Source organism: Rhipicephalus microplus, chromosome 6 (genome assembly GCF_043290135.1).
Source record: "Rhipicephalus microplus isolate Deutch F79 chromosome 6, USDA_Rmic, whole genome shotgun sequence".
Taxonomy (NCBI): Eukaryota; Metazoa; Arthropoda; class Arachnida; order Ixodida; family Ixodidae; genus Rhipicephalus; species Rhipicephalus microplus.
In genome coordinates this window covers 195,824,550-195,852,319 of record NC_134705.1, presented here as the reverse complement: position 1 = coordinate 195,852,319, position 27,770 = coordinate 195,824,550, and the positions used below count along the sequence as shown (strand labels likewise).

The following is a 27,770-nucleotide window of genomic DNA, read 5'->3' as shown; positions in this document are numbered from 1 at the left end:
CATTGGAGCAGAGGCTCCCACTGGGGACACTAAAATTCAGGTGCGGCGAGAGTTACATAAGGCCCAGTACATAAAACCTATGCCAAAAAATATGCATCCGATTCACCATTCGCAGCGCAGGCAGGCAAGAGCCAGAGCTTTACACGTTGAGTACGGAGAGTACAAAGCGGCAGTTTATACAGATGTTGCGGAACATAAGGACAAAGACGCTTTTGTGATTTTGGTGGTGGACAGGCGGGGATGCTTGGTCGCCTCTGGATCGGTCAAAACCGGCTCCTCAGAAACTGCAGAAGAAGCGGCAATAGCGCTAGCTATAACTAATTCGCAGTCGGATCTGATTCTCAGTGATTCAAAGACAGCCATCCGAAATCTGGCGAGGGGCAGAATATCGGCGACCGCCGCACGATTTCTGCATGGGGCCACGGGACGAGAAATTAGAGAAATAGAAATTGTCTGGGTACCAGCACACTCTGGGAACCCTGGGAACAAGGCGGCTCACCTGAATGCTCGAGGTTTCGTCAGCCGGGTAGGTGAGCCGCCAGTTCCGGGGAGGTCCGCGAGAAATGGGCTGGTGCCCTTCCATGACATAACGAATCCTTTTAAACTAGAGCGGAGGTTTTATCCACCCCCGCACAAGCGGCTGACTAAGGCGCAGGAATGCGTCTGGAGAAAACTGCAGACGCGATCTTATCCCAACCCTTATGTGTTGAACAAAATGTACCCGGAGAAGATTAAGCCGCAATGCAAATGGTGTCAGGCTGTGGCAACATATGATCACATATTTGGGAATGTAGCATAGTGCCGCCACCGGTGAATATTATGCGTGATCCCTCTCTTGAGCACTGGGAGGCCGTGTTGACCAGCTCAGACCCAGTCGTCCTATTAAGGGTCGTGGAGTGGGCCACACAGGTCGCCGCCAACCTTGGGTTGATGGCCATCTAACACGGAATCATTCGCAGTTGCTTTCTGACAAAATAAAGTTTTACCATCCATTCATCACTGTAGTTGGTGCCAGTTCATCTCAAGAATTCTCTACCGAGCCATACAGTTTTACAACATTAAAATAATGTTTAATAATAATACGAGAAATTTTACTTAAAGTGATGTTGTGGAGTTTTTGGAATCGACGTCGTGAACATTACAACTTTATTATTTACAAACAAAACTATAGATGAAGGCAGCTGTATAATTTTTTTTTTAATCTACACTCCTTACTCCTAACAAAGAATAAAGAGCATGGAAATTAATTGACTCTCAGTCAATACATTTATTACAACCTTTCCAGCCATACATCAACAATAGAGTGTGGCCGAACAAAGTACTACTGGCGAACTTACATCGGATGTCTCGCATCTGATCGATCCTTTAAGAATGAAATCACAGTACATGACATTGTGCGAATCGTGCATTCAAAGGCAGCTAGTGCTCGCTGGTACAATGCTAGAACAAACCATATAAACGCAAGATGTGAAGCTGTGACAAAGCTGAGTACATGTGCTTTCGCTAATGAACTCGCAACGTGTGCAATATAGTCCGAAATAGTGTCCAAAATGTGTCATGGGTCGACACCTATGGGTACAACTTATAAGAAGGCTGGAGACACATGTCCAGACAACCAAAGTGTGGCAACCGGCTGCCTCCAAGAATAAAAAAAAATTGTCAGTCTCTTGTTACCAGCAAGTAAGCAGGACCATTGGCCAACCGGCTTATATTGTCAGTGTAAAGTAAAATGTCCATTAAAGCAGGCTTGTATTTTTGAGGAGAAAATGCCACTGCATCTTTAAGTTGTGCTTGCTATGGAAGAATGTTGTTATGTAGCATCAGACAAACCAAATGTGGGCTTAAGCAAGACAATGATTCGAGCTAGACTTGGCATGTTGCACTGAGATTTGTAGTAGAGATAAAAAAAAAAGGACAGAAAACGAAACACCACATCATTCTCCATATTCACCCTCGCCACCAGCTACCACTTATATCTTCAAGGGGAAAGGCAATGATTTCTTTTGGGGAAACACCCCTAAGACAACACTTAAAGAATAGCCTAACAAAGATGTTTATTCTCTCTCTCTCTCTACATTCCGAATCAATTAAGTGAGCAATCTTAGTCTTAAAAAATCAACACACAAATCTTGCCATTGTATTAAGGCCACCATTCTTGCCTCCATTTACTTAAAAACTACCTTTGTCATCATACAGCTGCTTATCTGAGAATAAAAGCCTTGATATTTTTTCAGTTTCTGTAGCTGAAGAAACTTGAATTATGATCCTGATGTAAGCATCCTAAATGTAACAGAAAAGAGAAGAGTGGCTGTTTCGTTTGATTTTGAAAAAGAGAAGAGTGGCTGTATTCTCAAGTAGCGATTTTGAATAAAATCGCTACTTGAGAATAATTTCAAGGTATTCAAAAGGTATGAAAAACTAAAGCACACTGTTATGACCTAAGAGTCGGGCTTCGCTGGTTCTGCAATTACCGTTCACTCTTGCTGTGCACGCAAAGAATCTTACTTGTTCCTAATGCTCCAGCCGCGTTTTTATCTATAAAGTTACGAATACTTGGATGCAAACATCATTTCATAATGACTGTGAAAATGAAAACTTCGAGAACCACTATTCACTCAGCCCTAAGAAGCTATCGCAATACAAGTGTCCAGTGCTCAAATTTCTTTTCTTGGCGCAAAATAATGTAGAAAAAAAGATGACTAACACAAAAGCCAGAAACAGTACACGGGAATACAGGGTGGGATTTTATGTAAGGCAAACGAGACATTGCATAATGATGAGCTATGGGAATATAGGGCAAGGTAATGTTCCAACAGTGTGCGTGCATTTCAGCATAATGCGTGTGGCAGCCCGCCTACATTTCACTAGTGCGGAGATGAGTTCAAGTTTGATCAAGCAGCTAATATTTTGAATTCCGCAGGCTAGTGTGAGTTCTGTAATTACTACCTTAACATAAAATGTCTTATTTTAGTTTTCATGTAAGTGATTTGATCTATTTCTTACAGAAAGTTAGCTCAAGCATTCTGCATCTAAATGGGCTCATGTTATGTCTGCACTTGTCTTTTTAGTGCTACTTTGGATACAAGCAAATACAACAGTTATAACACAGTCAGTAAAAAAAGAAAAGCACATTCAGTCTCACAGTACATGCACCCCATATTAGAAATGCCGACAGGGTAAGAGTCTTGCAAGACTCTTACCCTGTTTGTGCAGTGTTTTTCGACACTTTTACCCCCTCCCCATAAACGTCCTTACGATAAAATACCAGTAACTTCAATTACTATAGCTAGTGCCGACTCGCCATACTAGTAAGCTGTATCTTGAAACACAAGTAGCTCTTTCATAGGCACAAATTTGTTTGCAGGAATAATAGTTGTCCACAGTGTGCAAGCTACTGGTGAAACGCATAAATCCGACATGCAGGCAAGCTTTACATGAGTAAATATTGTTGTTTCATCGACGCACTGTACAAAGCCCCGAAATCCATTTTACCGGGGCTACGAATGCAAAATCAAGTCGTGTAACCCATCAAAGCTCAACTTAGTCGCATTAAAAAGTGCTGCATATTTAAAACAACACTTCGATCTTGCACTGTCATACATGTTCTTTGTTTGAGTTTTGTTGGTGTTTAATACAAAGTAGCCAACTAAGATGTGACAGTGCCATCCTTCCTTGTTCTAGACACTCTTTTCATTTGTTTATGAGATATCAGTAACAATGAAATGCCATGCAAGGGTGATATTAGCCAGTAAAAAAAGGCTACCAAAAAGACTACTACTTGAGTTAGGGCATCTCAATGCACATTGGGTGAATAGTGTGAAGCATCACTTCGCTGCTAAAGTATGACATGAGACAAACACCAATGTCGGCAGACACAGGTCAGCATTTTTCCAATGCTCCCAAGCTCTTCTCACCTGTAGTTGCACTGCTAACAATGAACTTAAAGAGGCCCTGAAACACTTTTTTGAGTAACTATGGAATGAATCCACTGGAAAAGCTTATTTCCTCACGAATACAACATTGCAAAAATTTTAAAAATCTGTCCAGTGCGAGTGGAGTTACGAATATTTGTCGCATGCTGCAATTCCATTCTCTCTTCTCTTGTCCCGACAAAAGCGCTGGAAGCTTAGCCCGTAGGGATGGCAGGGGCAAAGGAAAACGTCACGTGCGCCTCGTGACCTTGAGCACTTTTTATTTTTCTTCGAATGTGCAGCTTTTTCAGTGTGATCATGCGTGCACGTGTGGACAAGTCGCGGCCTCCCGTGGCGATTTCTGTAATGACCGAGCACATCATGTTCAAATCAGCCAATGGTTCATATATGGTCTTTTTACGAGTGATTTTTGTGCGTCCTCCATGATTTGTCGAGAAAAGAGAAAGCAATTTTTAGCTGAATTTGATAATTTATTGTGAATTCCAGGCCGCATGCTGTGCTATAATGTTTTGCTTGCGTGTTGTCGGGAGTCTCTACTACCGATTGGCAGCGTTTTCAGACCATGCTCAAAAAGTGTTGCAGGGCCCCTTTAAGAATTATTACTAATTGGGTGAGTCAGCACAGATGCATATCTACAGCGTGCAGTAGCTGGGCGCACGTGCTTCCCCACAAGCGCAAAGGCACAGAGTGCAATGGAATCAAAACACAGCATACTTTGTAACAACTTTTCGAACGTCAGTGAATGCTCATCCTGCGTCATCTTTTCTCTGCACCTTTAGTAGAATATACAATTTACCCACCAACAGTACAATGTGTTCACTGCATCAAGACAACGTCTAACTTACCATCCACCAACAGTAAAATGGGTTCACTGAATCCTGACAATGTCTAACTTACCATAAGTTGCCGAAATTCCATGAGGATTTTTAATGAGTGTGAAGACATGTAAACAAAAAGGAACACCATGCAAATTTTACTTGACAACTTAGCATTTGTAATGAATTGAAGGAGACGAAGGCCATCCTCAAAATGAAAAAAATTAGAACACACGTTTTCCCCTGGTCTAAACACAAGGGCAAAATATGGGCGCTGCCCTTCCAAGATTTCGAAATCTCAAGCACTATTCGCTCTCGCCTCACAATGGCAGAAGATACAGAATTTGCGAAAATTTCATGGCTCATGACTCAGAATTTGTGATGCAATATTGTGGGAGCACATTTTCCAACAACCACTATGCACATCGCAACGCCACGGTCAATATCTTGCATAAAATGAGACGCACAATCACAGAAATGTCGATCTAGTCAAAGCAACGCACCAATGCATTCTGGGAGCCAAAAGTGTCTCAGCTAGTTGCTTTTGTTGACACTTCTCTTCAGTGAATACTCCAGCAAGCTTTGGCTTTGAATGAACAGACAACAAACTACCTGTAAACAGCTTGTGATAAATGTGTGCGCTGAAACAAAATGGCTATCAAGCCAGAACAATTGCAATGAACACGATCTCTACCACCGAGTAAGTACACAAGATAAACATCAAAAAATAAAATGGCACATACAATAATGACGTCAAATGGTTAACGTGTGCAGGTACTAAGGCATCGATTATGTACGTTTCTTCAAAATGACGCATACTCATCACGATTTGAAATGCATGCAACAATTAATAACTAGACAAGATCAGCATTTCAACACAGTGTGACCCAGATGATATCAATAGAAGGGTATCACCCACAAGTTGACCTATTTTGAACACGTAGGGAAACATACAAGGCAGACATCTGCTTTAACAAGAGGTGGCGTAAAAAACTAACATATAAATTGTAGAACTTTTGCTCCCACGCTTTTAGGGGGCTCTGAGAATGTGAAATCGCACTAGTACTAGCCTTTTAAGAAAGTAAAATCAAGCCCCCTCATAGAGAACATCAAAAAGTAAATGTTGCAAAATCATAAAAAAGCTCTCGCATTTTCCCAGCGTTCCTTCTTTATCAATTGTAATACCAAGTGGCTCATCAGGTTTCCAGCAACTGTGAAAAACGAACAATGAAGCGCAAGAAGAATAAAATTCGACAGGAATCGTCTTGTCACGTGACAAACCCAAAATCCGTTATCCGAATTGCTCTGTGCTCAGCATACGCACATCCATGATTACACGAGTATAACAATTGAATGCTTCTAATGTTGATAGCCCTACAACGACATCCACTTACGAGCGATCCTATCTAGTACAAACGCTTGTTGGTCGAATGACTGATGAGCAAATATTCCGCAGTTCAGCGCACATGGCCTTCGGGCCTTCAGCCTAGTGGCTACACTGCAATCTGATGGCAAACCCCAAGAGTGCTGTCTGACGCGTCTAGCCTCATCTACTTATGAGAATGGTCGAGAAAGGGTTGGGCCCCTTCCGAGCACCACTGCGGGGCCTTGGGGAATCTGAAACACAGAGGAGAGAGAGGAATGTGTTAAAAGGTGAGCGCACAGGCAATGGTAGAAAGACCTCCAATGCAGCAGAAACCGTGGCATAGATGCCATGGTACTAATACACAAGCAATTAAAGGAACACTAACGTCAAACGATGAATTCATTTTTAATGATGAATTATACTTTGAAAACGCTATTGTCAATAAGTTCACCTTCATAGGTCCAATAATACAACAGAAAATCAAACTTCTTTTTTTTTATCCTTGCGATGAAATCTCGCTACATGATGTCACGGATTTCAGAAAAGTTTCATTTGAATTTCGCCTACAAATGCTCAAAAATCTTTTATCATTTTTTTATGAAACTTTGGATGCCAAGTCTCTAATCCCTTAAGACAAAAATGTATTCATAGGAGCACTTACACAAAACATTTTTGCCTTTTTTTTTGCCGTAGGTATGTTATGACCCACTTATCACAGCTAGAAGCCTCATTCACAAGAGCGATGGTTACTTATTTAGAGTAGACGTTTTTAGAGAACCAAGTTTCAGTTTAGGTTTCAAAGAGCATTTAGTTAGGCAGGAGCAGTTCCAGTGTCAAGGTAAACGCAGCTGGCCACGTGACCACGCAAAACTGTAACGTAGGCGCCGCAGCAAAAGAGAGCACAGCCAGCATATGCAAGGCCACAGCCATGGAGCAAGAAATCACAGGTAGCGCAAGCGCAAGGCACATGCCAGCGACCTAGCCATCACAAGCTTGCAACATCAATTTGTTTACGTTGCTGCCTTGTTGATGTCAGCGTCGCGAGGGAGCTGCACATCTAGCCCAGTTACACGGCATGCACAATAGGATTGATTTTAAATATGTTCTAGGCTATATTTCCCCTCGATATCTCGTAGGTTTTGTGTATGTCTCCAGACAAATCTACCTCTTTCATTATTTCTCCTTCGAAATTTTGTGTCAGTGCTCCTTTAATATTGTTACAAAGAGATGACAGAAAACTGATTAGGAACAGCACACAAGAACTAGTTAGGCGCCATCAAAACCTGTAGCATCACGACGATTGGTGAGCGAACTTCAAGGTGGTGTCGCCACCAACCCCATTTTCACATTGCCCGTTTTCTCGCTTACCAAACAACTTGCGGCTAATGGGTTGATTTTGGCATTGAGGAAGAATAAACTACTAATGCATGACAAATTGATTTTCTCTTTAGTCTATCTTGAAGAAAACGAGGTAGGAGCAATATTTTGATAAAAATTAAGCTATTAAATTAACCAATAAGCAACAACACTAAAAAAAGAGAAGTCAAGTGACACACAATGATATATATTAGACACCAAGCTAAAAAAAAGTGAAGAATTAATTGCAAGAACAATCGTTTGAACTGCAGTTAAAAACAGGCTGTTTGAATCACTCAAACATTTTGTACAATGACACCCTAATTACGAGCTAATGCGTAAATGGTAAACAATAATATACTGCTGCTTCAGGTTAGTATGAATCACAGCTGATGCTTGGTCTCACTGTCTGATTTTGTTGTACACACTATCACCCAATGCAGCAACAAGAAGCTTTGATCTTGCTCAACATTCGAGTAGACAAACTACACAGTACAACACGCATCACACATGCTGCAACAGGTCCACGGGTTCAATGAATGCGCATGAATATTGTGCTATTGCATAACTAGCCTTCTATGACATGTGTTGCGACTCATTGCACCATGTCTTAACATCCTGGGTCCAGCTTTGAGAAAATGAAGCCAACACCACCATTCGACAAAATGTTTCTTTGTAATGCGATATAGAACACAGACATTCGTCAATAAGACACTCGGTCACTACATAAGATGTCAGCTCTGCCTACAGGCAGTACAGTTTGTACTACATGGAGGTTACACAAATGCCGCAACCATCCATGCATAATGTCACATCAAGCATGCGTGAAAATTTCAGATCGTACACTTCACCCTGTGGACACTCGTCTGCATCACTGGTTTTAGATTGAAAGCTTGTACATGCTCGTAAATTTTGTTAAGTATTCCGACTCAGTCAAATGTAAAGTTTCAGGTTCTAACAATGAACCTTTGTCTCTCAACATGCAGGGTATTTACATTATTTGAGAAAAAGTACTTACAGTCTGAGTGGACACGAGCTAGTATGACTGAATTTCATGACTGCATTTCACTGGTTAAGAACAGAGGCCTGGCAATTCTGTGAGAGAAGCTCGCATTCTTGTTTAGGTTGTAACTGATTAGAGTGCAACACTAGACCCCTTTACTAAGCAACTGCATTCCTAATGTTGAAAGCGAAGTGGCCTCTCTTATTTTGAATACGTCAGTCACATAATGACAGACTTGGAAGCTAACTTCACGTAAAGCTCGTAAGACGCCGTACCCGCCACTGGCTTCCCACACTTCAACCACTCGTCCTGGCTGATGCGGCTGTCGTCGTTCTCGTCGCAGAAGCGAAGAAAGTTGCGCCAGCACTTGCGTAACTTTTTCCTGCCGCCGTTCTTGAGGAAGCTCGCCCAGCCGCGTCGAAACTGCTTCCACTCTTTCCGCTCCAACACCTGCACATATGCGCCCGCATACATGCATACAAAAACTGGGCCTGCTCGGTGCTGAATAAACCCTCAGAAAGCCAAGCTGTAAGTGCAAGAGTGTTTGTGAGGGTATACTTGGACACCTTAGTCTCGTTTCGAGCATCATCACCATCACCATAATTCTGAGCATCATCATTACCATCATAATCATACTGATTCCAAGTTCCATCATGTTTCACTCCCCCCTCCTTCAGTTACATGACCTGCATGACACTAGACGGAAAGACAGTGCAAATTCAACTTAGAACAAGCCGGCTGTTAAAAAAGTGCACACAAGAAAAGAAAAGAAGAAAAAAAGTCCCTCCTTCACAACATACCAGCGCTCTTCTCCCCTCTTTCTGAGAAAGTAATTTATTTCAATTATACACAGATGAACCTTCATATAACAAAAAAATTACTGGATATAATGACATAAATCTAAAGCCACACGTAAGGCTTTAAAACTTGCTATGGCATTCACATAAGTCCACGAGAAAACACAATAAGTGGCAGTACCTGATTGTGGTTGACATCAAGCGTGGAGAACTTCCATCGCAGCACGTCAGCGCCTGTGGTCTTTGACCCAAGAGGGCTATGAAAGATGGACGTTTTTGATCATCTATACTATCAGCCAGTCACTTGTGAGTAAATTTCAGCAGTGCATAAATAGCATTCGCGATTGCACTGCATACGTAACAATGCCCCATATTTTGCATAGGGCATGTGCGCAGAACTGCTCACGAGCTCTATGCGAAATGTGGCATCCTGGATGTCACAGTAATGTGGCGTTATGAAATACTTCAACATAGACTAGACAAGCAGCCCTACAACTCGCAGTCACATTTTTTTACCTGTTTGACCTAACATGCTATTTGCAAGGCAAGACTCCTCTGCATACCAAATAGGCGACACATTATTCGATCATGTGATGTGTATTTAACATCTAGACAACATAACTACAATTGGTTCAATGAAACGACTGTCACAATATTTATGATATTCTAGCATTTTGCATTATTAAATTCAGAGTGCTTGGAGCTTCATTTACTGTAAAGAAAACAAAAACAAAATAGACATGGTGAATATGTGGCACCGGTACTTTTTTAACAGGGATGAAATTATAAGAAATATTCATTTTTTACTGCTCAATTGGAGATCACTAATCAATTGGAGATCACTAATTACTCCTAAAGAAACCGTGTTTTTCGGAAACAATGGAGGCACATCGTACCTGGTGGCTGCTTGCTGCTGCTCCCTTTCGAAGCTGTGTAGAAGTGCAGCTAAGAAAAGCTGCTTCTTCCTGAAGGGACAACCTGTGCGAGAAAACGACTTTTTATATCCCCATCTTTTAAATTCCTTCATTTACCCAGTTACCTCCGTATGTCAAAGGCATGAGTGCTGCAGAACAGACACTGTGTCAGTACAGCAAGTGGAAGCATTAACATGGATTAAATTCTGAAGCACTTAGTGCCAAAGCCAGATAAAGTTTAAAGCTGCTTAGCTTGACAACGCCAGCTTGATTCTTTCAGAGAGGTGTCCCACTCCTGGGGCCCCTGTTGTTTAAATTAGCATACCAATGCATTGAAATTATGCTGTACTTTGCTTCAGTGTTGATAGACAGTGTTTCAAATGTACTTGCTCAGTCAATAACTGTAGAACCATTACAATGTGTACCGATGCCTAAATGTGAGTCCAAAACCCACACCACTTCATTGTGGCTAACAGGGCGAAAACCCAGACATAGCGTCCTCACGTCGCCATGTCAGCGCTGTGCCGTGTCTACTTCTAGTATGCGTCCGTGTTTTTTGCGCTGTTAGCCACAATGAATCTGCACCAACCCGCTCAGTTTTCCCTCCCACACACCCCTTACCTTTGAAAGTGTCTCCAAGTAATGAGGCACAATCGGGCCGGGACGTGGACGTCGTTCCCCGCAGGGGCCGGCCAGTGCGCACGCTCACGCACCAGCAGAGGTTTTCGTGGCACTGTGCCGGCACGTACGTACGGCCATCCGGTTGGCACTCGGGCACGTAGATACGCGGTGCATCACGTTGTGCTTCCTGTGCTTGTCGCCGCGCAGCACCGCAATCCGCGGCAGTCCCCAAGGACCACGGTCCACCTGCGACAAATACAGCACAGACAGTAGCTACAGACACTAAAGGCAAATACTAAGTCGATGTTGATTGCTAAAATAGCGATCAAAAACCTCGTAGTGCTACTTTCATGCCGAGGAACTGCTCATTTCGAAATAAAATCACGATTTAGAGGTCCGCATCGAGTTAGCACACTTCAAATCTCCCGCCTGAAAGAAGTTTGTAACACGTCACTGTTGTCGTGCACAATGTTACCTGGCATTATTGCGCAGCCGCAGACACTAGTAGCAGCAGAGCAAAAGTAGCGGGAGCCATGGCAACTAAAACGGCCATTGAACAATTTTCTGCCATCTAGGAGGCCATGGTTGTGCCTGATTAGTTCAACTGGGCTCTGGTAGATAGCACCACCTATGCAGCCTAACGAGGCCAAAATAAACTTTTTTAACCACTCGTGCCCTTCCCCTTAGTAACACCACGCAGTTCTTCTTTTTATGCCGCGCAGAAACGGACAAGCAGCATTTTATTACATCTCTTGATGCACAGAAGGTTCCTTTTTTTTTTATTGCAGCCAGTTTGCTTACTAGTGCTTAATTGTAGTTGGAAGCTCTCACGTCATCAGGATCATTTCCAAAGTATCCCACTCAAGGGGCCGTTGTGTGACAAATTTAGCTTTATTTCTCAACAAGTAGGGCAGTGCTGTTGGTAATAGTATTGCCGTTTTAAGACGTTGTCATAGATTGAGCTTTCACTCGGACATAAATTGTTAGTATTTGCCTTGAGCGTCCCTTTAACAGAAAAAAACAAAACTAACAGCCACAGTAATTCGCCTCTTTCATTTTCCTGTGCTGCCTCTGCCATTTTTGTAGCGCTTTGGTTGGGGCCTGCAGAATTAGTATTGTTACATAGATAAAAAACGTTTCATAACTTTTCCGTAATGGGAAGGGCGCATGCACTGGGGCATCATGAAAAAGGTGGATAAAGTACAGCATTTCCTCAGTTCTCATTCTCTGTTGAAAACAATGTGACTGCGACAGAAACTGAGCTTACAAGTTATCATTCTTTTAGTTTATTGCAGAGTAGAGATGCTGACAACTGCCACGCAGAATGTGGCTCTTGATATAACTGCTGCCAGTCAATATCAGTCCTCTTATCACAAGGTTCACTAATGTAAGCTGAACAGACAAACTTCGAAACTCTCGTGGAAACACTAAACTCCAGGAAACAATTGGAAAGTGATATGTCACCTCAAAAGATGAGAATATTGAAGCACACATGTGATAGCATTGGCATTTGGGCATGAATACATCACACATGTCGAACACTAACCCGTGCTTGCTCCATCACCTGAGCTGTGATCTATGAAGTTGTTCATATTTTCTTGTTTTTAATGTAACATTCGCAACACCAATGGCTGTCTAGACCTAACAAAAAGCTCTGAAAGGTCCAGTATGACAAACAAGCACACATTTCAACTCTTCTGCGAAGGCTCCTTCGATTCCAAGGAGCCAACAGCTAAAGTTCATTGTCTATGGAAACAGTTTATTAATGCATCCCTTATGACAAAATTGAAAGCTCGAGATATATAGTATGCTGTTTATTTTCCTGTATATGTGGGCACTTCTGGCTAGTTATTAACAGCGAACATTGCCTCTAAGGCATTTTAATTTTGTTTTAAAGTAAGCGTGAGTGCTCATCTGAGTTGGCAGCACCTTGCAACATCTCCAATAGTATGACGTCGATGAAGCCTCCGTGTGATGTTTCACAAGAAAAACGAGTATTGTGAACATCACAGAAGATTCATAAGCCGCATACAATACAAATGACACCTGACAAGGACTATCACTCCTTGCGCCTCTCGTTTCGCTGCTCTCAAGGTGGTTTTGGCTGCGTACACCAGGAATGCTTTCCTTTTCCTGAAGAGACACACTCAGAACAGGCGTAACTCACACCGAAGCTCTCACAACGTTTTGTTCTGTATTGCAGAAGAGACTCTGATTTGAACGCTACATTCTCAACATCATGAAACCTTGGGCGCACGTAGTCTTAGGCACTTTCCCGCGATGGGACACTAGTTTTTCATAAATTTGAGTGGGGATTTCGAAGTGACACCAAAATCGGTTGCAATTAACGATGATGGCGCTATTCAAAAGACATGTTAGAGTATTTATAATTCAATTTCGGGATTACCAGACACAAGGCTACAGATTACAGTAAAAAAGTCACAAGCAAAAAGTTCGCTGTCAGATGTCCTTAAAAAAAAATGCACCAGGCTGTCACAGGAGATAATACGACTTCCAGTGCCACTGATAGCGGATACGAAAGCACGCTAACCTGGCTCTTGCGTCTCCTGGCTGTCCTTGTCTTCGTCCTCGACAGGCCGCAAGCCGTCTGGCCGCAGAGATCCAGCCAGGGCAACCGCCGCATCCGGGTTGCCGCCCTCTGAGTTTAACGACATGAACACGCGCAGGGAAACCACTGCGTTCCCCTCACATGCCGTGCAACGCGCGCGCACATGCACCGCAGGCCGCCATGCAGGGCCGGATCAAGAAGAAAGGTGCGACCCCCCCCCCCCCCCCCCGGGGAGGGGGGCATGCCACTGCATGATCAGCTGGCGTGCAACACTCGCCAAGTAAGTAAACCTCCCTGTTCACATGCCGACGTGCAACGCAATAGAAATACAGTACAGTCCAACCTCGCTATAATGAACAATGATATAGCAGATTATCGGTTATAGCGAACTAAATACGGTTTGATTAGCCACAGTTCATTCGTATGTATTTTATCCTTTTTATAGTGGAGCCAAGAATGTGAGAGACATATCTGTAATGAATGAACGTTTGGTTTGCGCGGGGCTCAAAGCTGGAAAGGTTGCATATTGAAAAATGCAGCCAGCGCCACTTCGAGAACACCATCGAAACAGAGAAGCTGATGCCTTCCTTCGTGAAGCTCATCCTCATCAACCCTTGGTGAACGTCTGAAAGCGTCACCCTCTTCGCTCAGCCTCAACACTCGGCTCCTGCCGCGTCTCTAACTCGTTCACCCTTTCCATAAAGCCTCACCTTTGCCCAACTTAGTGTGGCGTGGCCTCCTGCCCCCCCCTTGCCGACTCTCAATTTCGCCAGACCTTGAGGCCGTTTGAACAGCTTTGAAATTAAAAGTAAACTACCAAACATATTAAACCCAAATTATAAACCACACTATTTAATGTGGTTGTGCCATCAAAAATTTGGTTAAAAATGTGACTCGTAAAGTTTCAGAAATCACATCATCACATTACTAGACAAGATTACATCCTCTATAAAATAAATGTGGATGTGAGCCCGTTTTGTCCAACAACCTTTTCTTCTTTTGTAATTTGACCTTCACATGTTCGGGTCAATTTATCTTCAAATGTCACATGGAAACAAACATTACCTGAATACTGGGTTTGAAGGATAGAATAGTACATCTTGTATATAACATTTCTGCACAAGCCAGACAATTGATTTATAGGGCTGCTTTTTATCTGTAATCTTACAATGAATACTGGATATAATGAATTCATACTTCATCAGAATGAAGTTTAACTGTATGAACACTGAAACAGAAAAATTCAAAATGGCAGAATGAAGAAACTTGACCAACCAGCATCGGTACATCCATATATCTTTAAATACTACACATATTCATAAAAAATGATCCACTGAAACAGAAAAATTCAAAATGGCAGAATGAAGAAACTTGACCAACCAGCATCGGTACATCCATATATCTTTAAATACTACACATATTCATAAAAAATGATCCATAAAACTATTTGTATGTCTCTAAAAAGCTACCCTTGTATCCATTAAAAACTATCCATATATCCACATATCCTTAAAACTGTCTGGATGTCCATAAAGAACTATCCATACATACACATATTTTAAAGCTTTCCCTATGTCCCGAAATACAATAAAACTTGCACCACACTTTCACACTTTTGAGACACCATGCAGTAATAAATTGCTTTGACATAAAACCTCAATTAATTCTATTCTGATACATGACTCCAACTTTAAAACCATTTCAAAACATTATGAAATAAGTTCGCTCAAAGCTGTTCAAAAGAAAGTACTCGTTTCGTCTGCTGCAATTACCGTTGCAATCTTTCACTAAGACGAGCACCAAAGTCTGTGAACCATCGATCAATCTTGCAGCTGTACAAGACAGAACTGCTCTCATTCCAGCAACCTCATCATTGTCTTTATCTGGCTTTTGAAAGTCTGGTTGTTTTGATCCAACTAAAGAAAATTTTGTTCTATGATTGCCGTCCCATGAATCTCATACACTAAAACTCGACATAATGAACCCAAATATAACGAAATGTCGATTATAACAAAGTAAATGAAGAATAGTCTTGAAATGGATATAACATTGGGAATATACCTTTATAACAAATTTTTCATTATAACGAACCTATTTTCGAGTAGGACGTAACTTCATAATAATGAGGTTTCAGTGTACTGTCTTTTCTTCCTCATTCAAATAGCTTTTTTTTTTTTCCAGTTACAACACAGCTCTGGAGTTCCTTATCTGGTAAGTGATCTTTCTTTGCCTTTTCTTGGCGAATCAGTTCTGCATGAGACAAAAATGTGCAGAAAATTCTAAGAAAGGAAATAGAACAATATGCCCATACCTAGAACCAGGCAGTTAACAGCAATGTTTGTTTAACTGAATGATCCTGGCTACAAGATGCAGTCAAATTACCTATATTAGCCATCTTTTCGTCCACTTTCTTTTTGTTCAGATTTACATTACAATTTCTACTAATAATGTCCCCTATACCCCTCTGGGCATCAATGTCTACTAGTTCCCATTAATATCGTGTCTAACAAATAAAAAAAGAGCCCTTAAATTTTTAAATCTTTCCTCAAATAGACGGCGAGGGTCTCGTTTCGGCAGACTTGATGCCGTAAGGTAGTATGTGAGGAATTATTGCTCAGCTGTCAGCTTGTAACAGGATCACATGTTACGTGACACCAAGAATCACAATAATAGTGTTCTACACTCACCATCATGGCTGCTAGCAACACTGAATAACACGCCCAGGATTTAAATGCACATGTATACTCCATTGAAAAAAAAAAGTGAACAGGAGGATGACCGCCACTGTAGCCGAGTTGGTAGAGCATCGGACGCGTTATCCGAAGGCCGCCGGTTTGGTCCCTGCCAGCAGCAAGTGATCTTTTCTTGCCGAGTTGGAACAGTGCGACTGAACAGTGTTTTCACCTGCCAACATGTCTATTTATATGCATCACGTGCACATGAAAATATACATTTCCAGTCGAAATTCAGCCCTGGGTGTCTGTGTGCATGTTCTCGGTACCCGTTCAGTCACACTGTTCAAACTTGGCATGATAAACAAAACCAACTAGCCCGCCAGTGCAGTTAGGTGAACATCTTTTCATCCACTTTACTTCTCTAATGATTTACATTACAATTACTACTACCATTAACACCTATACTTTCCTTGTCATCACTAACACATACACACACACACACACACACACACACATATATATATATATATATATATATATATATATATATATATATATATATATATATATATATATATATATATATATATATATATATATAGGTATGGGATATGGCACAACGGGAGCGTTGTCAACAAGGATAAATCCAACAGTTTCGGGAGGGGTCCTCCCTTCATCAGGGGATGAGTTATAACTCATCTAAGACTAACTGGCCCATTGAATTATTACTCCCACTATATATATATATATATATATATATATATATATATATATATATATATATATATATATATATATATATATATATTAAAATAGAGGTGTTGTGCGTCGAGAAACGTTCAAACGCAGCTTGGCGAAAGGTGCTTGATGAGGCAGGCCTGGCTACTGGCGAGCGGAGTGCCCGAGCTACTACTACTGCCACCGATCGTCATCGTCTTCTTCAGCAACAGCAGAGCATCCGTTATTCAGATTCATTACAGTATATATATATATATATATATATATATATATATACACACACACACACACACACACACACACACACACACACACACACACACACACACACACACACACACACACACACAGTAATATTACCTACATAAATACCTGGTAACAAGAAATGCCATCACAATGTCGAAGCAACTTTCTCAATGATGTAGCAATGTTGTGTCAACATTACACATTACTAGGGATACAGAAGTTTTTCAGCACCCTTTTCATATTCAGTATATACAGGTTTTACTGAGCTAAAATGCCTCTGCCTTACTTTATTAGGTACTTTGTATATTACCACAGTTCCCCTTCGGAAATTTGTCTTAATTTTCTTTTTTCTCGGAGAGAGAAATGCGGTTAGAAACCCGTGAAATCACCGCTTAATCCGGCCCTGCAGGCATGCAGGGAGAAGGTGCTTACTGTCCACGCGCATGGGGCTCCCCTGAAGACAGTGCAGCCACTCGGAGAGCGACAGAAGCCGGTCCCGGTTGGCGTCGCAGTAGCGGGCGAGGCCCCGGGCGCACGCCTGCGGCTCCACGATGCGACGTGCCAGCCGCCGCAGGTCGCGAACCTCGTGCAGCTGCAGGGAGCCATCGCCGTCGACGTCCAGCTCAGAGAACTTCCACCTCAGCACTGCGGGCACACGACCTGCGTTTCGGGGGCAAAGCTTCTTGGGGTCGAGCCATTTCCGACGCCGTCCCTTGATAATGACGGCACTGACGATGATGAAGAACAAGCGCGCTCCAGATCGCCCATTCTCTTTCTGTCGTGAAATGACCGTGAAAGTGCTCTGACTCACGAAAGGCGAAGCGGCAACACTGACAACAAGCTGCAACTTCAGAGGCGAGAGCACAGCATGTGGCGGCTTGTCTACGCAGACGACAAGTTACCCTAAAGCCGCAGTAAGTGGTGGCCCAAAGGCAAAAGCAAATTTTATATATTGTACACACGCTTTGTCCCTCATTTACATGCACAAGTGGCTAATGTCATGCATGACTTACGATAACAAAAATCCTTAGTGTTTTGCCCACTCGTCATGATTCACTTCGTGGAGATGCGTAGATTTTTTTGCAGGCCTAAGCGTTGGAGTGCTTCGAAGAAACACTGTCGACCTTTATGAAGCTCGCTACAGTTAAAGAGACACTAAAGTGAAACGATAAATTAGTTTAGACTTACGAATGATACTCATAAACTCATACACCACCGTAGCTTTATTAACAGATGGGAAGCTCAACATCCAGAAAAGGCGCACTTTCGAATATCCCGCTGAAACTTCAGATGGTGACGTCATGGATCCCAAAGTCATTTTTGTACTTTAGCCCTATTGCCTCAACTAAATTTTCTGCAGCTTGGTATCTCAAGTGTCTGACTTTTTCAAAAGACAATGTACTTTCTTTATAATGTCGCAGTGATTTGTGTTTTGTTAAACTTTTCATGCTCCGTAGCAGTTTTCTCTCGTCCTGTGAACTTGTGCAAGGTGCGAACCAATAGGCAAGGAGTGTTCCGCCCCATGTTGCATGACAGGGTTGCAAGTCGTGTAATGAGAAACTCTTATCATTTTTCCTGCCGAAATAAGAACTGTACCTTTAGGTATGAAGTAATGCCACATTTCCTAGAGATTGGTTGTTGCAATCTACCAGCTACCTCTGCGAAAGGCACTTTGAATCACATCTAGGGTCCAAAACATGGGAGGCTCTGTAAAGCGGTAATGTCTTGGTTGGTTCCTCAAAAGCATTCTTCCAAAAAAATGCAGTGCCTGCCAGACCACCCTAGCTATCTTTTTCCAGAACGCTCAAGCAAACTGTTGAAAGAGAGGGAATAAAAACAACAAAAACAATAGAGGCCAGCTTTTGGTGGATGGATGGATGGATTGAAATGGCTGTACCCTTGAGATTAGGCGGCGGCTAACGCCACCTAGCCGTAATACTAAGTGAACTAAAAACTAGGTCTATCCTTTTTTTCCCCTTTAAATATTGAAGTCAAGGACTGGTACTTCACAGTGAAGGATTTAATTTTCACTCGTGCCTTGATTGTAGCCACCAATCAGATAACCTCCTTCTAGTTATTTCTACCCGCTTAAAGTCTATTTTGCCCTCCCTGTCCCTAAACCCAAGTGCTTTGAAAAACTGCGCCATCATCCTGAATTATAGGGTGAAGCCCTTTACAGAACATTATCAAGTGTTCAGCGGTTTCTTCTTCCTCTCCGCATGCACTGCATACCATGTCTACCCCTTCGTATTTGGCCCGATATGTCTTGGTTCGCAATACTCCCGTCCTGCTTAAAAACAATACTTTCCTGCTTAAAAACTCGATGGATCTCTAGTGCGGACTTCTTAATCATGCCAATTCTTCACATGTCAGTTTCCGTTTCCTTCACCTTCTTCTTAAGTGATAGTTCTTTTTGGTTTGGCCGCCTGCTGTTTTCTAAGTATTTACCCGTCAATTTTCTGGTTTGCTTCCTCCATTTTGTATCGACATTCCTCATGTACAAGTAGCTGAAAACCTTCCTAGCCCAACGCCCCTCCCCCCAATTCTCTCAATCGTTTCTCAAACTTTATCTTGCAGCTAGCTTCCCTCATATGCATAGTGCTGCCTATGAGGAAGCATGTGAACCCGAACGAAGTTCTGCTACCCTCGCTCGTTACACTGAGTCACCTCTCCTTCCTACACGAAGCTCTAAATACACTCAGTGTTAAAGGACCACTGACATCAGATTTACTCATGTCAAAACTTTTGTGTCAACAAGTAGCCATCGGCCCCCTAGTAGCGATTCGCGACCTAAAACGCATCTGAGGTACGAATGAATATCTGTAATATTGATTAATATATCCGCTATCAAATGTGGTTCAGCATGGGTTGAAAGCCCGCCAAATTGTAGTGCTGTCAGCGCTACCTCGCGGCCGCATCGAGGCTGCTGCACTGCTGATGCTGCTTTCACAAAAAAAATGGCAGTGGCTTAGCTTAGCTATGCCAGGATATACGTAGCGTTAGCAAAGGTTCAGCTGATTATTCTTAGCTTTCCAGATATCATGCTTACAGCTGTTCCAATGACACACACACAGTACGGTATACGTATTCAGTGGCACATGTATATTTGTTTTGCCGGGCAACTACTTCGGGATCCCATGAATTAAGCTTCTCCGCTCTACTGCACCGTTGAGTAGCATTTGCACTCTCCTTCTCCATGGCTATACCACAGTGGCAAACGCCAGTCAGAGGCGCTATCAAGCGGCTCCAGCGTAGTGTCAGATGGCAACTGCACAGGGAAAGCGCGCGCGTCGGCGTCCATATGTCTACCATATGGCTATGACGGCACTCCTCTGGAAAGCGCACACCGGCGGCGGCGAGTCGCGCGTGGGCGCGGCCAAGTGCGAGGGAGTTGCCGGCTCCGGTGCGTGACACCACTGATTGTCTGCGCAGCGCATCGAATCGCGCGCACACCGGCGGCAAGCCGCGCGCGACGGCGGCGGAGTATCATTGCGCATGCGCAGACCAGTGCCACGCGAAATTGGCTCAGCGAGGCCAGTGTAGCTAACGCTTCAAAAATGGTGACGTCACGCACACTGGCATTTCATCTGCTAGGAGCGCACGTGCAGTCAGTCCAGCTGTGTCTCTGATGATGTAGACTAAAGCCCCTTCAAGCGTTTTCCGCCGGCTAGGTTAAGTAGCGCCAACTCATTCTTCCCCTCTCCCTTTAGCCCCGGCCTCAAGAAGGGGCTTCGTACTGCCAGTGAAACCAAACTCGTTCGCCAACACAAGATTTACCCTGTAGCAGCTCAGCGCAAAGTGAAGCAAGCAAATGCGACTGTTCTTCTTAGGCGTCCAGTTTCTCTGTCCATACGCATGAACGAAGTCAACCCACTGGCTGTATTAAGGTTCGTGGCTTGGAAAGGCATGAAACGCCACGCAATTCCCGCTTTTTCCGCGCCTCGACGTGCAGGTTCTCACTGCGCAGTGGTTCCCCGACATTCTGGCGCACATTGTCACTATGAATGATCATACTCAGTCTGTGGAACACATGTCAAATCAGACGATGCGACACGATGAATCGCACGCACACTTCAACACAGCAAGGAGAGCCATTACTGAAAACATGACCGGGACTCGGTTCCAAACACACTCAGATTGTCGACGTCATTGTTATTAGCGTATCGTCACTCAGGATGGTATTTCTGGAATGTATCACACCGAACACCTAGCACTAGTGTCAATGTTGCAGGGCAGTCTATTTTCCATTTTTTCTCCTTAGCTTTTCTACGCTGTTTGACATCGAATTAAAATAACTTTCACGCGACGGATGCCATTCAAATTTGGCCATGAAGACCTATGCATACCAAGCGATCGAATGATGGGTACATCTCGATCTTGAAATTTGATGTTAAAGGGCCACTCACCAGGCCCCATACCAAATTTTAGTTAGTCGAAGTTGTTGGGTGTCCGATGAGGAACATTTTGCCACAAAAATTTTTTGAATCGGTTCATCATGAGCGAAGAAAATGGGTTTTTTGAAGTGGCGCGAAACGAGAATGAGAGGAGGCGAGCTCGAAACCCTTGCCGCTCCTCTTCGTAGGCTTCGCAAGCTGCATCTCTTCCCCACCCTCTCCGGCATCCGACCAAGAGATCATGTGCGCATGACATGCCCAAACAAGTCCAACCCCCGAGCACGCGAGCGGCGTTGCTTTGTTGACCAGCGTTATTTTGTGGTCTTCTGCCTGTTTCTGCGGGATGGTCTGGAAATGCTGGCTTAGACGCAGTAGAATAGATGAGCACAATGAGTGCACGAACGCGTAGGAGCGTTCCACGGGTGTCATCTGCTCGATGCGCTGACCGCGGGGACACGAACGCATGCGAAATGCCGACACATTAGCCCGGCATCTCGTTTCAATTCACGAGAGAAAAATGGAAAAAAGACGCTCACATTTCTTTATTGCATCTCATTATTTATCTAGAGCTTTATTAATCTCTTCAAGCAACTGCGCATGCCGTAGTTGCTTGAAACTACGCATGTTATGTTAAATAATTTTCACCATGTCACATGCCCCTGTTTGCAACGTCAGAGCAGACTCGTCTACGTAGATGACCAACGTCACTGCATTGTCGTGTACGTAAGGCCAATCATACGCGCACGTCATGCCCTCATTCTCTGGGCGCGTGCCAGCAGAAGGAAGGGGGAGCAGTGTTCATCTTCAAATTTGACCCATTTCTGCGGCACGTAGCGTTGCAAACTTTGCCAGATGTGATCATGAACGCCTTGTCTATGCATTGTGCTTGTCAGCTCAAAATTGTCAAACCTGGTGAGTGGCCCTTTAAAAGATGTTATATCTCTTCAAGATTACATCTTCCTCTGTACTTCTGTTTTATATTGTTATTCTCGTTGAAACAAGTTGTTACGACTTTGGTAGACATTATTAGCTAGACGATAGCTGTGTGATTGCTTACTCAAAGTGTGCAACATTCTTTTGTGCAGTTACCACACAATGTTAGTGAGGATATACGCTCAAACATCGATGGACATAAAGAAATATTGGTAATAAGGATTTAAATAAAAAATAGTCTTAGAATGAATACAGCAATAGAAATAACCTTTATAACGAATTTTCAGATACGATGGAACTTATTTTCATGTAAAATGAAACTCTGTCATAATGAGGTGTGTATTGGGTTTGTCCTGCACAAAGATAACAGAAGGAGGAGGATAGAAAAAGGAAGCGTGACCTTCTCCTCTACGAAGGCCTTGATATCCCTCTGGCATTCCCATCTTTGAAGCTCCTGTGGATGTGCCATGTCATTGGTTCAGCCATGTTGCTTTTTCGCAATAATTAAAAAATAAACACTTTACTGACCTCGTTAATGGCAGTTCACCACAGATGTAAAGTCAAAACTGGGGCCATACCTGTAACGTTGCCAGCAGGAGGTTTCGGAAGCCTGTCAAACTCCTTCTGAAATATGCCCACCAAGTTCAGGTTGAACTGGCTACGATCAACGCTCGAACAACCTGCAAAAAAGAAGGAACGATGAAACAGTCCCATGTTGTTCCAGTCTAGTTTATTTTTCAATCTCAGACATGGACCGATTTTTATGAATAGTGAAAGTTTTCTTCCTGAAGAAACTGCACATGTTTGTTTGCAGCACAGTGCTAAGAATATGGATAGAAACTTTTTCTTTTAAGTGGCATACCGAGATATCAAGGCTGCAACACCATTTTAAAAGTTAGGGCATGGAAATGGGTACACAAGAAAGAATTTCAGACACCAGAAATGCCGACTAAGAACTACAAAGGTGCACAATAGAAAAGAAAGAAGACACACAAGCTTTCATGTTTCATGTGTGTTTGCATGCCTAGTCTTTTAGAATGAATGCTTACAAAGTAGCTCAAGGCTTTGATATTGTAATGGCACATCAATTATTTTGCAATGTTTAGTGAGTAATGCAGTAGACACAAACTAGAAGACAAAGCTCTGGCCACTTTCTACAATGAACAATTTGATTGCTAGTTCCACAAGCGTAAACGGATGCTGAAGTCAAATGATGAATTGGTTTAAATGATAAGTTGTGCTCTCAGAACTCTAGTCTAATTGATTTCACCATCACAGAAAGTTTTCAGACGAGGAAGTGAAGATTGTTTCAAGTTTGAATTTCCCGCTGAAAAATCAGCACGTCAACTTCAGTGTGACATCGCTAATTTCAGAGTATTTTGGTATCTCCTGGCTACACTGATTCCTTAAAGTTCTGTTAAAGAAGCCCTACAACACTTTTCGAGCATGCATCAGAAAATACTGCGTATTAATAGCAGAGGCTCCTAAGAACACAGGAGCCAAATATAGCACAGCACGCAGCCTGGAATTCATAACAAATCACACAAATCAGCAAATGATTGCTTTCTCTTCTCTTGAAAAAAGATGGAATAAGCTCAAAAATCATTCGTAAAAGCCCTTCTGTCAGCCACTGGCTGATTTGAATATGGCGCACTCTGTCATTACAGGGATCCTTGCGGGAGCTCGTGAATTGTCCCCGCGTGCATGCAATCACACTGAAAAAGCCACGTATTCGAAAATAGAAAAAAAATGTGCTCAAGGTCACAATAGTCGCGAGCCACACGTGACATGTTTGCTTTGCCCATGCCATCCCTCTCTGCTTAGCTTCCAGTGTTTTGCTCGGTACGGGAGAAGAGAGAATGTGCTTGCAGCGTGCAACAAATCTTTGTAACTTCACTCGTACTTAACAGGTTTTTAAAATTTTCACGGCGGTGAATTCGTGAGGCAATAAGCTCTTTTAGTGAATGAATTCCATGGTTATTTAAAGAAGTATTTCAGGGTCCCTTTAAGCTTTTAATCTTGAGACGTTTGGTTCCTCAGAACACAACGTATACAATATTTACTCGTAAACTAGTACATATGCCTTTGCAGACACCATCGAAATCTATGACGTAATGGCAAGCTCATGTGGGAACTTACACCGGCGTCACCGCTAGTTATTTCTCTTAGGTTGTTTTTTTTGCTAGCGTCTTCTTATGATAAAAGTTATGTATGTATCCGTATTGTGAAATTATAATTTACGAATAAAAAACAGACGTTTTTTTTTCTTTAGTGGCCTGATGACAGTGTTCCTCACCTGTCTTAGCCTGTCCCTGGTGTGAAGCTCTACGCTGGAATGAACCCTGTCGTCGGGATGTGCAATTGGGTTTTTTCAGGTGAACCGAGGATCCTGCCAGGGGCCTTCCCTGCGCGTCCACGCACCAGCAGTATCCTGTCAGCTCGTGGCACTGGACACGCTCGAACCCGCCATCCGGCGAGCATTCCGGGACGAACGAGCCTGGTTGCTGCATGCTCTGCTGTTTCTGAAGCAGGCAACGTGCCGCCGCTGCGGCTTGTGCCTGCTCGGTGCACGGACCCGTGTGGCTTAGCGCCACATAGTTCCCCTCGCACTGGGAACGCTCCAGGTCGCAGCGTGTCGGGTACGTGCGCCCGTCCGAGCCACACACGGGCTCCCCGGTGCAGTTTTTTGTAGGTGGCGGGCATAGTGGCACCTGCAGAACAGTTGAGAAATATCTTCTCGTACTGCCTGTGGACATAATTAACCATATTTAGCAGCTTAGCTACAACTGCAACTGGAACTACAACTAACTGCACTTGAGCCCCCTCATGATAAACCAACATTGAAATGAAAAAAGAAAAAGCATATGTTGTGAAAAATACTTCATTGTTACTGGACTTGCTATCCTAGCTACTTCGAGAAATCCGATGAAATGCATGATCACCATTTAAAATATTGAAAAGGATGCATGTAGCATAGCACCTGAAACATGCGAATGTGTGCTGTGGTACGTCACAGCTGCATAAATTCTGTCAGAAAATGTCATTTGAAATCTGTAATTTGTATAATCCAAGGTTCAAGGAAAACTCATCAGGTGAGGCGGTGATTCATTGGAAGAAATAGAACAGGCACTCATCTTGTCCAAAGAGAAAGGAGAGTGCCTTCGGACAAAGTCAGTGCCTGTTTTATTTCTTTCTATAAATTGCATATTGCTCCACACTTATGCTTATTGTAACACCAGGTAGGTGATGTAAGCTGCCCACATCGTCAGCGTGCCCTAGGCACCAGAGTGCAAGGTGTACAAAACAAGCAACTCAAAAAGTTGAAAAGCCGCTCCAAATCGGTGCCTACCGTACATTACATGGCATGCGCTCTTCTACAAACTTCAAGGCATGCAATCTAGCAAAGAAGCTTTTAAACATCTTGGTTTCCAAGTCAGTCATAGCGCAGTCTAGTTAAATTAGTTTCAGCTGATCTAGCTATGTAAAATAGGCAACTGTAAATCTCTATGTGCCCTTGTCTACATGCTTTTTGTGAAATGAGCAAAAAAAAAATTGTTTGCACTATGCGATGTTGAGTAAACCATATCGGGACAAGTTAACAAGATGAGGGAGAGACGTCTTCTTCAGTGACTATTCTTCTCTAGTGCAGCAACAGCAGTTATTAGGTAGTGATGTGATGAAGTGACCTACAGACAATGAACACAAAATAATCAACACAGCGAACATGGTCTCGTAATTAGAAAGTTCGTATTCCAGTTATTAAGAAGGGTTGAACAGCACGATTCAACTGTACTGAGACATCTACACAAGTAGAATGTGAACGCAGTACGTATCAGACAACACTTTCAAGTACCCCATCTTCTTTCTTCCACTGTTGCGTTATTACAACGTGTGTTGTTTGTAGTCTTTGAGCCAACATAGGAGCTTGGCACACACAACAGCAATTCACGGCTGACAAAGTTTTCATTTTCTCGGCGTGCTCGCCACTGTTGAAATCGTTCACAGCTTTTAAGCATAACGAGACGTCTTTGCAATATACAGCATCCCGTGTTTCTCAGGCTCGGCGTATTTTAAGCCGGAGTGGCATTTGTATACACTCGTGCAACATGAAGCAGCTAGGAAGTACAGCACAATGTGCAAGCTTGTCTCGATTAACAGCATGTAAGCAGGTGGTTCAATGTTTTACTCTCACGGGTTTTCGAGGTATTTACGGCCTTAATATAGCGAAGAACGGTGTAAATGTCAGTGCATCTTCTGAACTGCGATATAGATAAGAACTGCAGCAAGCGCGAACTCCATCGACGCACGAACGGCTCTTGTCAATTCGCTCCGGCAGTCGCATCGCTGGCAGTGTGTCAACCTCAAAAAAAAAAAAAAAAAACATATCTCGGTTTTCCGTGCTTGCCAAGCTCAAGGTTAGATACCGCGTGCTGCACAATACGAATCCATTCAGCACAGGCAACCGCGACGCAGCTTATGGGCGCCTTAATTACTCCCAGCCGCGGACACCGACCATCTCTTTCGCTCCCCGAAGCGACCATCGTTAAAAAGGCGCACAACGCGAGAGGAAAATAATATATATAAAAAGATCGACCCGTGAACGGGGGCGAACGAATCTCTCGACTTGTTTAAACCTGTGCGAAGGGCGCCACGGCTAGATACGAGCTGTCCGAAACCCGCTCGCGGCAATCGAGTGGTTTCGCAGAAAGAAACTTCTTCTCCGTTTTGTTTTTTCTTTCATTTTTCTACCGCCGATGACCGCTCACAGCTGCTAAGCTCGCGCACACGGAACAGCCAGAGCGGAGTAGCGAGAAAAAATCGCTGCATTCGGGCATCCGAAAACATCAGCCGTGGTTCAAAAGCGCTCTCATTAATCACCTTCCACAACGCCGCTGCGTCACGTGTCGTGTGACGCCAAAAGGAAATGACAACTGTCGCGCTGAGCTCCCCGTGCACGAAGCCATACGAAGCGCTGCAGGTGAAGCATGCTACGTACGCACACACACGCACACACACACGCGCGCACCAACGCGCACAGGCGGCACGCAGTCTCGTCAAACCGATCAGCACGTGCGCGCGTATTGTGATTGCGTGCACGAAGAGTAGTGTGCCCAGGTGTCGCTACCCGCGTTCTCACCTGTTGTGGGCCCGCAGCCGAAGCGAGGGCGAGCGCGACGGCAAAGGCGGCGAGCAGCAGGGCCATAATGCCCCACTGCGCGCACATCCATCCGCTTGCCTGCAGCGAAGGCCGCACTCGCGCGCACAGGAAGCCGTCACCGCGCCGAGGCGCCGTGCCAGTTGAGGAGATCGTTGAACAAATAAACCGTTTCGAAAACCAATAATTAAACACACAAATCTTCACCGACAACCTGACGCGTTATCTATGCTAACCAGTACAAACTAATAATTAA

General features: G+C 43.4%; 1 protein-coding gene across 2 annotated transcripts; it reads right to left on the bottom strand.

Annotated features, from left to right (window-relative positions):
- Positions 1 to 1,247: 1,247 nt before the first annotated feature.
- LOC119168204 (SPARC related modular calcium binding-like protein magu) lies at positions 1,248 to 27,766 on the bottom strand. 2 transcript variants are annotated; one of them, XM_075867452.1, is made up of 10 exons: positions 27,497 to 27,766; positions 24,656 to 25,070; positions 22,938 to 23,039; positions 17,465 to 17,692; positions 13,356 to 13,499; positions 10,805 to 11,050; positions 10,166 to 10,247; positions 9,451 to 9,526; positions 8,748 to 8,922; positions 1,248 to 6,364 (listed from the first exon to the last, which is right to left on the bottom strand). In XM_075867452.1, the coding sequence occupies exons 1-10, from the start codon at positions 27,581 to 27,583 to the stop codon at positions 6,294 to 6,296; spliced, it is 1,626 nt and encodes a 541-aa protein (XP_075723567.1). In that variant the 5' UTR covers positions 27,584 to 27,766; the 3' UTR covers positions 1,248 to 6,293. The 2 variants fall into 2 exon arrangements, with proteins under 2 accessions (XP_075723567.1, XP_075723568.1); XM_075867453.1 differs by having other exon boundaries at positions 13,356 to 13,463.
- Positions 27,767 to 27,770: the final 4 nt, after the last annotated feature.